This window comes from Gigantopelta aegis, chromosome 13, assembly GCF_016097555.1.
Source record: "Gigantopelta aegis isolate Gae_Host chromosome 13, Gae_host_genome, whole genome shotgun sequence".
Classification (NCBI taxonomy): Eukaryota; Metazoa; Mollusca; class Gastropoda; order Neomphalida; family Peltospiridae; genus Gigantopelta; species Gigantopelta aegis.
The window spans coordinates 13,598,187-13,611,945 of record NC_054711.1 but is presented as its reverse complement, the minus strand read 5'-3'; the positions used below and the strand labels follow the sequence as shown (position 1 = coordinate 13,611,945).

Below are 13,759 nucleotides of genomic sequence, written 5' to 3'. Positions count from 1 at the left end.
TAGATAGATAGATATATCCACCCTGCTGTACATCCATTACCACACCGTCCACTCCGTTTATCACAAGATGATTTACCAGATTCGTTGCAGTGTCTTCTCGAACATAAGACATCACAACGAGGACCATAGTGATCAGAATCACATTCTGAAAATGTTGAAGTATCAAATTAATTGCGGCAGAATTAATTCACATACATACAGAGAGAGAGTGAGAGAGAGAGAGAGAGAGAGAGAGAGAGAGAGAGAGAGAGAGAGAGAGAGAGAGAGAGAGAGAGAGAGAGAGAGAGAGAGAGAGAGAGAGAGAGAGAGAGAGAGAGAGAGAGAGGAGAGAGGGGTGAGTGGAGAGAGAGGCCGGAGAGAGAGAGGGGGAGAGAGAGAGAGAGAGAGAGAGAGAGAGAGAGAGAGAGAGAGAGAGAGAGAGAGAGAGAGAGAGAGAGAGAGAGAGAGACTGAACAGGCACGCAGACAGACTATTCTGTTTATTGATAACTAACAATGTGATGATTTCTATAATTGGATTTTCAGTTTGACCGTTTCGCTAAATGGTTACTTGCGCCTTCTGGTAATAGATATATTAAGAGTTCGTGATATGCAGTTCACAGTAAAGCTCAGAGTCAGTGATGCCATTAAAGATGAGTTCAACATCTCGATGCGGTTGGACATTTTTGAAATTAAGATTTCTCTCGGATTGGATTACTTTCAGGTAGGATATTTTGTTTTTGTTTTGTTTTTTGTTCAGTTTCCGAAGTATCATCATCGTTCAAAACAAAAGAGGTAAAAAAAAGGTAGATTTACCCTTCTGGCAATTACATAACGGGGTCATGTGCCATTTAATATTCATGTCAGAGACACTAACCGTTTTCGAAAATCGCAGTGACATTATGCCCCCCTCCCCGCCCCCCTCTCTCTCTCTCTCTCTCTCTCTCTCTCTCTCTCTCTCTCTCTCTCTCTCTCTCTCTCTCTCTCTGAAACACAATGAACACGCAAAAACAACTTTTCATTGCAAATAACGACACATTATTAATGAATTGATGGATACTGGCCAGTTATCATCAGTAATCGAGTTGCATTCGCAATCGAAAAGTTCAACTCTCCCATATCAAGGTCAGTATCTGGTGTATCCACCATTGGCCCGTGAGCATGCGTGAAGACGACGGAGAAAGGATTCACACACACACACACACACACACACACACACACACACATCTCAAATAAGCCACATAAATGTTCCTCCACTCCTCCGGCAACGCCTGTGCAAGCTCAGCGACGTTACGCGGTGGTGGCTGCCGGTGACGTACACGACGTCCTAACTCATCCCACATGTGTTCAGTTGGGTTCAAATCCGGTGTAAAGGCGGGTCAGTTCATAACGGTGATACCGGCTTGTTGCAGCAATGCCTGGGTAATTATTGCAGTATGCGGACGGGCATTGTCTTGTTGAAACAGAAAGGGACCTCCTGGCCTTCGGTGACGGCGCAAAAGTGGCTGGAGAATTGGTCTTAGAATAACGTCAACATAACGCTGGGCTGTAAGGGCATCATGGACAATGATGAGATTACTCCTGAAATCACAGTTGATTGCCACCCATACCATCAGACAACCGCCGCAAAACCGATCACGTTCCCTCACACATCCGTCGACGTACCGTTCATGGAGTCTCCTGTACACACGTGCTCTTCCGTTGGCAAAGGATACAGAGAAACGGGACTCATCTGAGAAAACAATGCTCCGGTAAAAGGCTGGTGGATGATTACCGTTGTACGGGCGTGTACACCTGAGTCCAGCCGTTCTGAGTCGACGGATGACCGTCATCGGGTGGATATACCTTCCATGACGTCCTGTCGTGTTGCTTGCTGTCATCGTCGCAGTTCTGAACCGGTCACGGAGGTGGTGTCGTCGAATCTGCCGATCTTGGCGTGGGGTCGTAACGGGACGTTGACCAGGTCGAGGTCGATCACGGACAAACCCGGTCTGTTGATGACGTTCAACAAGTCGTCCAATAGTTGATGGATGGACTCTGAAGGTCCTAGCAATTTGGATTTGCGAAGTCTCCCCCCCCCCCCCCCCCCCATGAGCCATGCCCAACGCTCGCTCCCTTTGTTCTTCTTGGAGTCGTTGCATTCTTAGTGTAACGAGGAATATGACACAGTTACGTGACTTTTATGTGTCCACATCTCACGTGCACTGCATGCAGCATAATTGAGCATGTAGTGAACGCATTTCACACCATTGTGTGTGTTTCCGCTATTGTATGTGTAACAAGAACAAAACCAGGATTAAAACCCAGACATAAATTGTTACTTTAAGTCCAATAAATATATTTTTCATTAATCACAACAAATATATATATAATATATATATATATATATATATATATATATATATTTTTTTTTTTTTTTTTTTTTTTTTTTTAGGTTATCGTGAACAGCAGTAGAGTGACTGTTCGTCATAACCTGAAGTTCTCTACTGTTTCTGAAGACGTATCATCATTGTTTATCTCCGGAGAGGTCCATACCGAGAGTGTCAAATATGAGTATTAAAATGGGGTTGAAAGAAAATCGGCGACATCCGATATCTGAGGGAAGTATCATTTGTTGGTTGCCCATTTAATGCATTTGCTATTTCCAAAATATTACGATTTCCGTATGTAATCTTAACGATATAGCATAGTTCTAGAATTCGCATCACTAATTTGATTCCGACTCCATGTATCAATGAATCACAATGTTTCGGCTATTTCTGCAAGGGAAAATGTCAGTTACGGGAATAGCAGAAAGATCGCGACTGTTTACGGGAGAGTGTTAGAGTTATCTATCAGTTTCAGTTTAACTTATGCCTCATACAGCAATCAATTTTGATCATATTTATTTCATTAGATGGTGTGTCTGTAGTGACTATTCATCACCAATCGTGCTTTCAGTCAACAACATATATGTGTGTTATTGGCGTGTGATATCATAAATAAGACATGTTGTTATCACCAAACGGTATGTAAGAGAAAGCAAAGTAAAGACATGTATTATGGAAATATATTACAGTTATCAACATTTACAAATGCGTATGCGCGGAATATTTCAGAATAAAATGTAAGACCTAAAACCAAGTGATTTGAGCAACTTTTGACCGGCTACCAAACTTTTTACACATACACACATACAAATAAAAGAGAAACCAAACATACAATTTTGAAACGCGACAGAAAAAAAAGAAGAAAAAAAAAAAAAAAAAGCAGGGCCATTTTGAGTAGGTGGTCACGGAAGGGTAAAATTAGTTGTCATTGCTATTATGATCACTCAAGTGTTCTGAGCGTGAAACCACCAGATGACAATGTCAAAAATACAAAAAATGGAAGCCATTTGTCAAGATAGCGTATGTTTCAGAATCAAAGATTCGTAGCTCGGTAACTATACCAGACAGGAATGCGTTTTGTGTGTTAAACCCTAAGTGTTTCCGGCCATAGAACATGGTAATAATATTCTTGAGATTATTTGGTGAACATGTTACCATTATGTTTTAAAACTAGACAAATGATGTGTTATTTCCTTTGTAAAGATGACGAAAAATGGCCCTCCTACTTTCACGAGCTATATACCATGCCGGTTCCTTTTCCATCTCGTCGGCACTAATTACAATACCAAGGAACTCTACATCCCTCTAAAACAGCTTAAAGTTTGGGCATGTAGCTATAAGATCATGCAGAATCTCAAAAACACATTTCATTTTGTAAATAGGTCTCCTGATCCATCAACATGAAGCGTTTGTCACATCCGCTCCTTGACAGGCCTAGTCATTCCTGTGTCTGTCTGATGTGCCACTGTGGTGAATTCACTAAGATCAACATTATTCTTGGGCTCAACTCCACGTTCGATCTCTATCATACAGGTCTACTACGAATTCATCTCCCAACTCCTCACTCCTCGATCACTTGTGTACTCTAAAAATCATGAAACATTTTTTGACATACCATCACTCTGTTTAAAGTTCTTTACCAGTTCAATTGGCCGGCCTCCGGCACCACTGACGTTAATCGATGAAATATGTGTGGCAAGGCATTACCATGTTTTCAACAAAGAGACTCCACCATGAGTATGACGGTAACACAACCTCTTTTGTCAATTAGCTACTCAAACTATTGGGATAACTTGTTCTCCTATGGTCTCCATACACCTGTGCAAGTTTAATGTTGCCCCCAAAGCCTACAAATATTGAGGCCTAACACTATATCGTCCTTGATGGTTGTAACGCATACCTGACCCTCAAAGCGTCTCGCACCGAATGTCAGCCGGACAACTCACGACCGAATGGGTCTTTCGTTTTACTTTGAACCCCATATTTTATCTGCTAGGACAATAACTTCTTCTGCTCTATCTACTCCACCCAGCACCACTCTAACTTTACAGGCACCCTTGATATGTAAAAAAATACTCCCTAGTTTAGGCATGATGACTGGTGCACACAGTCCGTAAACCCGAGTCTACCTCTGAACCTTCAGCACCCTCCAGTTGCTTGCCCCACCAGGACAAACCACAGGGGACCCGATTGATATCTATAACGTGCATGCTACCAAATCAAATCCCATAGACGATAATAGTAGCATTTGTGGCTAAAACTCCTACCTGCAGCGTATCGATCGAAATAAACACAACGGATCTAAATGATACTACCAATCACCCTTAAAGTGAATCAGAAAACAAATTAGGGTCAAGCTGCTCATTTCAGAGATAACGGGTAGCGTGTTTGACTACCCTATTTCCGCACAAAATGTGAGTACTTTTTTTTTTACAGGTACTCCATAAATGTTTCTAGCACAAGGCTACTTCACACAGAATATTAGATGAAATAAAATTGCATACATTGTTTTGTTTTTTGGCCCAGATGAAACATTATTCTTTTATTTTGTTTACAACCACCACTCACATTTATCAGCAATCACAGGACTTGTCGTGTTAATTGTTTTATCAAATGTTGGGTGCACCTCGAACTTGACCCAGGCGGAAGTTATTTGATTTAATCTACCTGCAACATTCTCTGGCCTTACATCTACCGTCTGCAACTATCGCAATATCTGGGATACTACCACCACCGAGTATATCATCCATCAGAGGCTTCCTATGCCCCGGTTCAAGGGACATGCCCTAGTTTTTAAACACTAAGGCATATTTTCGACCATTAAAGCCGTTTTTGATAACTCAAATCATACTTTACTTAGGTTTTATTGTTTAGATTATCTATCTCCGTACATTCGAAGTGGTTTTGGTCAACCTGGTGTTTTTAATATAACAGCATGCATTTCTCATATTTTTAAGAAAACGCACGTGCGTCTGAGAAGTAACAGTTATGGAGTTGAGTTTTAGTCTATTTTTAGAGGGTTTTTCACCATTTCTATGTCACAGACTCGTGTTTCATTCAGTTGTAACTTTATTCAAATGTGTTGCAGGTCTGTAGATTAACTAAACTTAGTGTACATTTTCGTGGGCTGAAACTAGGGTCTGTCCCTGTAAAACTGGTCTAATTTCAGCCACCTCACTCGTCGCCCTGACCTCTATGCCCACGGACATTGCAAACATCATCGTATCGGGTGCAATACTACGTATACGTTCACAGTGTTCGCTCTACTGATGTATAGTACAGTTTATTAGCTTAAAGACTTCCGGCTCATAGGCATACATTTCATGTACAGATCAATAACATTTGACAAGTGGTGCATAATTGGAGGATGGACAATTAAATATGTTGAGAACGTAAACATAATGCGTTTAAAGATATTTACCAATATTACATAATTATTTTCTATTTTGAACAGACAATAATGGCTCAAGTTTAAACACAGATGGCTTACGCCACTAGTATTTCTTAATATATATTGATAGTAATTGAATCTACAATGAACATTTGAAAATAAAGTGATATCGATACTCTATATCATTCTGATTACACATCTGACATTTCCGTTGTGACCTGTCAATACTATAATATCTACCTTGATCAACAAACAACTGGTGAGAAGAAACACGAACTTTTGTTATAAGTGATCAATATTGTGATGAATTATAAAACTCCGTAATTGATTGTCACATGAATGATAAGGGGACAGACCCTAGTTTTTAAACACTACAGCATATTGTTCACTATTAGAGCAACATTGCTTATATGTTACTGTTTACATTATTGATTTCCGTACAACCGAAGTGTTTCAGGTCATCCTGGTGTTTCTAATACCAAGAATGCATGTTTCATATTTTTAAAAACGCACGTGCGTCTGAGAAGTAACGGTTATGGAGTCTATTTTTTAAGGGTATGTCAACGCCACATACTGTTGTTTCACTCTGCTGTATCCAAATTTGTTACAGGTTTGTAAATTAATCAAACTTAATGCCCATCTTTACGTGTTGAAACTAGGGTATAGGTGAACAAATATATATACATTAGTATTTAAATATTAGGATCTGTCCCTTTAACTGTAATTATAGAATGAATGATATAATTGAACATATGCTGGGGTTTGGGTTTGTATTCATGTATACTCAAATGAAACAGATACTGAGTAGGTATTACGTATTAGTGATTTGTAATCTGTTTGAACAAAGAAAGAAAGAAAATTGTATTTAACGATGCACTCAACACATTTTATTTACGGTTATATGGCATCAGACACATGGTTAAGGACCACACACATTTTTAGAGAGAAACTCGTTGTCACCAGTTCATGTACTACACTTTCCAATTACCAGCAAGGGATCTTTTGTATGCACCATCCCACAGACAGGGTAGTACATACCACGGCCTTTGTCCAGTCGTAGTGCACTGGCTGGAATGAGAAATAGCCCAATGGGCCCACTGACGAGGATCGATCACAGACCGATCGCGCATCGAGTGACCGCTTTACCACTTTGCTACGTCCCACCCTTTTTCAAGGAACACGCCAATACATTAGATCACGTTACCCTGTACAGAGACCCCTGGGGACGATATCTGGAGTGGGGGGAGTGTCGGGGGAACAATATCTTGTGGTGGGGCACTATGTCTGGTGGTGGTGGTGGGGGGGGGGGGCTAAGTATATTGGGGTGATGGGGGTTGGGGTGGAGGGTGTGAAATACGGCCTCAGTAAGTGTAGGTTATTCAAATTGATCTTTAGATTATGAATAACAAAATTAAACTAAACATAAATCTGCATTAACTTAGTTAACTTTAAACATAGAGAATGGATGTTTTGTTTAACCCGTGACGCACTCAACACATTTTAAATACGGTTATATGGCGAAAGACATATGGTTAAGGACTACACAGAAAATGAGAGAGAAAACCCACTGTCGCCATGCGAAGGGATACTTATTTCCGATTAACTGCAAGGGATATTTTATATGCACCATCCAACAGACAGGGTAGTACATACCACGGCCTTTGATATGCTAGATGTGGTGCACTGGCTGGAACGAGAAATAGCCAAATGGGCCTATCGACGGGGATGGATACCAGTCCGACCGCGCATCGAGCGAAGAGATATTGTGTGTATGAATGAATGAATTAATGGATGTTTAAGAACATCCCAGCACACAAAAATAAAGCGTGGCTAGGGATCTTTTTATATGCATCGCCCCACAGCCAGGATAGTAAATACCATGGTCTTTGTTACACCATATGTGGAGCCCTGGGACGAGAAATACAGAAATGTGTGTGTGGCTCTCTCTCTCTCTCTCTCTCTCTCTCTCTCTCTCTCTCTCTCTCTCTCTCTCTCTCTCTCTCTCTCTCTCTCTCTCTCTCTCTCTCTCTCTCTCTCTCTCTCTCTCAACTTCACAATCTAAAATTTGAATAAAGTCAATGAGTGTTGAAAGCTGGTATTTTTAAGGAATAAATATAATGGCAATGTCTACACTCACACCACAGCGCATGTGACCCATATGTTGGACCCATTTTGACCCAATTTCATCGACGTCAACGCCAACTGTGGGTACTTGCAATAGACTCCGAGGGAATGGAATAGAGTCGTGTTTAGCGATGAATCAAGATTCACACTGCGATTTGCCGATGGCAGGCAGAGTGTTTGGAGACGACGTGGTGAACGTCATGCTCAGTGTTGTGTTAGTGAAGTTGACAGATTCGGAGGCGGAAGTGTAATGGTTTGCGGTGCTTTTTGCGGAAATGGCCGTTCTCGGCTTCTTGTCATCAGTGGAAACCTCAACGCTGCTACATACCACGACCAGGTGCTAGCCCAGGAACTTGTGCTCATGGTCCAAGCCTGATCTTGACAAGGGATTACCTGAGAAACGCGGGCATTAATGTCATGTATTGGTCTTCTAGGTCGCCCGACCTGAATCCCATCGAGCACGTCTGGGATGTAATGGGGAGACGCCTGCACACTCTCGGGAACCCTCCACAGACTTTGCAGGAACTGGTATTTATTACAAACCAACTTCAAACAAGCGGCAACGCAGAAGTCAGCAGATGTCGATACCTACTATACGATATATTTCTACGAGCTGGGTCAGCAAATGATCTACGTTACGCTCACGTCACGCCAATATTACACTAGTTATATGTTGAGTGATTGTTATGTCATGAGCAATATCTTACACTGGTGTGTTATAAATTGTATTACGGCATGAGACTAAGTCGAGTTCCCAACATGAAACCATTGTTAACGAATAAAAGTTAAAGTTTGTTTTGTTTAACAACACCACTAGAACACCTTGATTTATTAATCATCGGCTATTGGTTGTCAAATGTAGTCTTAGAGGAAACCCGCTACAATTTGCTATTAGTATCAAAGGGTATTTTATACATACCCTACAGACAGAGTAGCACATACTACAGCCTTTGATATACCAGTCGTTATGCACTTGCTAGAGCGAGAACGAACCCACTGTTAACGAATCAAAGCCAGGATGTAACTGTTTTGTGCCATGATTGACAAACAACATTGATGAAACCACGCCCGTCGCTCTATCTATTGACAGCCACGCACACGTTTATTTACCACAGTCTATTGCGTCAATTGTACACTGGCGGTGATACTGACTTTGCCGTCAATAAAGGTAGATAATCAATGTTTGATATAAGGAGCGATATCTGGGGGGTTCGGGGACTTACTCCGTTGAAAATTGTGTAATAAAGATGTCCAAAGACGCGTTTTAGGGAAATTTAGTCATGTATATTTTGGATGATGAATTTAAAATATAATAGCAAAAGCATTGGAACGGGCGAGGAGTGACACGGGACCACCTCTAGGTCCGTCAATATAAATTTATAGGAGAAGACTGAGATGTGCAATGGAGAGGGGAACTTGCAACTCTCGTGTTCCAGTCTAGTTTCTGCATAACCGCTTACCACAGATGGATACAGGTAACGGTGATGAACAAGATACAAAATACTCCAGCAGCAACAGCAAGCGCAATGATAATATAATCTGTATCTTTTGTGGAGTCTCCTTTGCTTGAAATATCTGAAGATGAATTAGAAAACAAAACTAACAATATTATGCAATTAACGGAACAAATACAGAACTCTGCATCAAACATTAAATCAGTATTAAGTAACCATTCAAACGTTATAATTATTGGTTACTTTCAGATTTGTGTCACTTTTTACACAGTAACTACAAAACATCAATAGTGTATGCCTTTCTAAATATATACTCAGTAACTGCATGACAAAAGAAAGTTGTTTTTTTTTTTTTTTTTTCAGTTTAGGTCCTACTATGTTTTGTATCTATTACAATTACCAATGTTTTCTGCCTATTTCATGACCATGTTTGACAGTCTATTTGCAGGTTTGATTTCATCATTAAAAAACAACAACATATATTAAAATATTCGAATTTCGTTTTTAGTTCAGTACATTTGTGTTATCTTGGTATTTTTACCATGTACAATTTCGTGTTGCTTGCATCCAAGTGTTAACAGATTAACTGTTTACATTTTGTATCATCGAGATACAATGGTGCAGGGAGATACCAATACGTGCTGGAGAGGCTGGGACATACTAATGCTGTATAGAGACTAGGTGTTGGGATCAAGTTGAAATCGCTGATAGCGAAATTTTGAAAATTAGATGCTCTCTGATGTTGTTTGTCCTCGAACGGCTTACATTTGGAGTTCTGAGGAGCATACGTTGGCTCAGGTGGGATACGAACCCAGTACCTACCAGCCGTAAGTCAGGATGCTAAAATGAATGCTATTCTTACCTTTTAAACAGTCCAGTCCCTGAAATCCAGAGTTACATCCACCTACACATTCTCCGTCTTGATGAGGACAGACATCTATATCGATGCAGTGTCTGGCAGCGCAGGCCATGACACAGTTGTCTCCGTATGTACCAGTGTCACATTCTACAACAGATTAGTTATCTCCGTATTTATCAGTGTCACATTCTACAACATATTAGTTATCTCCATATGTACCAGTGTCACATTCTACAACAGACTAGTTAGCTCTATATTTACCAGTGTTATATTCTACACTATATTAGGTATCTCCGTATTTACCAGTGTCTCATTCTACAACAGATTATTTATCTCCATATTTAACAGTGTTATATTCTACACCATATTAGTTATTTTCATACTTATCAGTATCACGTTCTACAACGGAAGTGTTTTCTTTAACGACGCACTCAACACATGCTATTTACGGTTATATGACGTTGGGCATATGGTTAAGGACCACGCATATTTCGAGAGAGGAAACCCGCTGTCGCCACTTCATTGGCTACTCTTTACGATTAGCAAAAAAAAAAAAAATGTATGCATTAATTCTAGTTATCTCCTTATTTACCAGTATCACGTTCTACAACTGATTAGTTATCTTAATATTTACCAGTGTCACATTCTATAGCAGATTAATTATATCAGTGTTTACCAGTATCGCATTTTACAGGATATTAGATTTTGCTATGTACTTACTGTCAGTGCAGGTTTCTTCTTTCCAGCCGGCATCACATGGTCCATCACACGAACCAGTCACGTGATCACATGGGGCATCGTCAGCTCTACAGTGTCTGGCACTGCATGCCGAACTGCATCCTGGGCCATATTTCCCGTCACACCCTGTGAACATAATTTATTTAATAAACTGTACGAAATTCAGTTGGCTAAATCATTTAGTGATTCAAATGAAGATGTTCGTTTGTGTTTCGTATTGTAAATTTATTTAAAAGTGGCTCGCCAGCCCCGTTTTCATTGTGATTATTAAATTTTCTAAAATGATGAAAATATCCAATTTAATTGTAGTAGGCAAAAATTACGGACATTCGATCCTACATTATGACCACTGATATTCAAACTGACAGTATGTCGTTGAATGTTATACTATGCTTGTAATAACTTGAACGTCATCTGTAATACCTAGTGTTTCGTTACTTCTTTCCATCATTATAGCGTTGAATGTTATACTATGCTTGTAATAACGTGAACGTCATCTGTAATACCTAGTGTTTTGTTACTTCTTTCCATCATTATATCGTTGAATGTTATACTATGCTTGTAATAACGTGAACGTCATCTGTAATACCAAGTGTTTCGTTATTTCTTTCCATCAGTATATATTATTAGAAATGGAAATACGTTCAATAATATTAGTATTTTATATCTTATGAAAATCTATGTGTAGTTAATATAAACCTAATTTGTTAAACATATATGTCTCATTTGAGGACTTAAAGTTAGACGACAGTGGGATGACGTCCTTGACAGTAACACAATAAAATATTATCAAAAATATGTTATTAATTTTGTACCACTGAGTGTGCTTTATTTTGCGTCCAATGTACTATTTCCTAAATGTTTACTACAATTCTCAAATAAGTCTAGGGGAAAAAACAGGATCTAGAATGTATGGCATCAAATAGGTCGAATGCATAAAACTATCTTAAGTTTCTTAGGCAACGTAAGGTCGTCCTTGCAAGCCGTTTTACGAGATCGCAAAGTTGCGAGAGTTTAGTTCAATGACAATGTAGTTAATATAACAGTATAATGGACGTTTTACCTGTACAGTCGATGCCTATGTAGTCGCCTTGACACTCCCCTCCACACGATCCGTCAACATGATTACAGCTGGCTGCTTTATTTTTGCACTGTCTTTTGTTGCAGTCCAACGCACAATCTCTGCCATACAAACCGACATTACAACCTGAAATAATGTAAAATATTTAAATATATATCCTTGCCCACCATTTTGTTTTATTGTACCACTCTTTACTGATTACTGTTGTTTTTAAATATATATCCTCCCACACCATTCTGTTTTATTGTACCACTCTTTACTGATTACTGTTGTATTTAAATATATATCCTCCCCCACCATTCTGTTTTATTGTACCACTCTTTACTGATTACTGTTGTATTTAAATATATGTCCTCCCACACCATTCTGTTTTATTGTACCACTCTTTACTGATTACTGTTGTATTTAAATATATATCCTCCCACACCATTTTGTTTTATTGTACCACTCTTTACTGATTACTGTTGTATTTAAATATATATCCTCCCACGACATTCTGTTTTATTGTACCACTCTTTACTGATTACTGTTGTATTTAAATATGTATCCTCCCACACCATTCTGTTTTATTGTACCACTCTTTACTGATTACTGTTGTATTTAAATATATATCCTCCCACACCATTCTGTTTTATTGTACCACTCTTTACTGATTACTGTTGTATTTAAATATATATCCTCCCACACCATTCTGTTTTATTGTACCACTCTTTACTGATTACTGTTGTATTTAAATATATGTCCTCCCCACCATTCTGTTTTATTGTACCACTCTTTACTGATTACTGTTGTATTTAAATATATGTCCTCCCACACCATTCTGTTTTATTGTACCACTCTTTACTGATTACTGTTGTATTTAAATATATATCCTCCCACACCATTCTGTTTTATTGTACCACTCTTTACTGATTACTGTTGTATTTAAATATAATATATGTTTTATTGTACCACTCTTTACCATTTCTGTTTTATTGTACCATTCACTCTTTACTGATTACTGTTGTATTTAAATATATATCCTCCCACACCATTTTGTTTTATTGTACCACTCTTTACTGATTACTGTTGTATTTAAATATATGTCCTCCATTCTGTTTTATTGTACCACTCTTTACTGATTACTGTTGTATTTAAATATATATCCTCCCACACCATTCTGTTTTATTGTACCACTCTTTACTGATTACTGTTGTATTTAAATATATGTCCTCCCCCACCATTCTGTTTTATTGTACCACTCTTTACTGATTACTGTTGTATTTAAATATATACCCTCCCACACCTTTCTGTTTTATTGTACCACTCTTTACTGATTACTGTTGTATTTATTTGATCCTCCCACACCATTTTGTTTTATTGTACCACTCTTTGCTGATTACTGATTGTTAAGGATTTATAATAGGATTTTACACTTGATGGGTTTTGCTGACTTATGGTATACATGTCAGGGCCCCGTTCCACAAAATAATTGTAGCTAAGGTTAATTGTAGTGACTTAAGGTGAGTTTTACAACTGGCATCGTAAACTTTACAACCGTTCCACATAGCAACTTTACAGTAGTCGTAAGTGTCCCTTTAATGATTAAAATCTTCTTTCGAAGAAGTACGAATTAGTCCATTAATAAATTGATTACCGACTTTTCGGAAGATCTTGGACGTATTCATTGCTATCGGACATCCATGAAGTAACTTTGTCAGTTTATTTGCTAAGCGATAATTGTCACATGCATAAGTCATGTGAGTTATCTCCCGTATTTTCGTGT

At 38.9% G+C, this 13,759-nt stretch overlaps 1 protein-coding gene across 3 annotated transcripts in view; it reads right to left on the bottom strand.

Moving 5' to 3' along the window:
- Positions 1–9,213: 9,213 nt before the first annotated feature.
- LOC121387490 (multiple epidermal growth factor-like domains protein 10) overlaps positions 9,214–13,759 on the bottom strand; it is a 22,792-nt gene continuing 18,246 nt past the window's right edge. The window contains exons 8-11 of one of the 3 annotated variants that reach the window (XM_041518630.1): positions 11,977–12,120; positions 10,896–11,039; positions 10,179–10,322; positions 9,223–9,437 (exon numbers count right to left, since the gene is read on the bottom strand). In XM_041518630.1, coding sequence (XP_041374564.1) covers positions 9,319–9,437; positions 10,179–10,322; positions 10,896–11,039; positions 11,977–12,120 — 551 coding nt within the window. In that variant the 3' untranslated portion in view covers positions 9,223–9,318. Of the gene's footprint in view, positions 9,438–10,178; positions 10,323–10,895; positions 11,040–11,976; positions 12,121–13,759 lie in introns of all 3 variants that reach the window. The other 2 variants (XM_041518629.1, XM_041518631.1) reach the window with 2 other exon arrangements.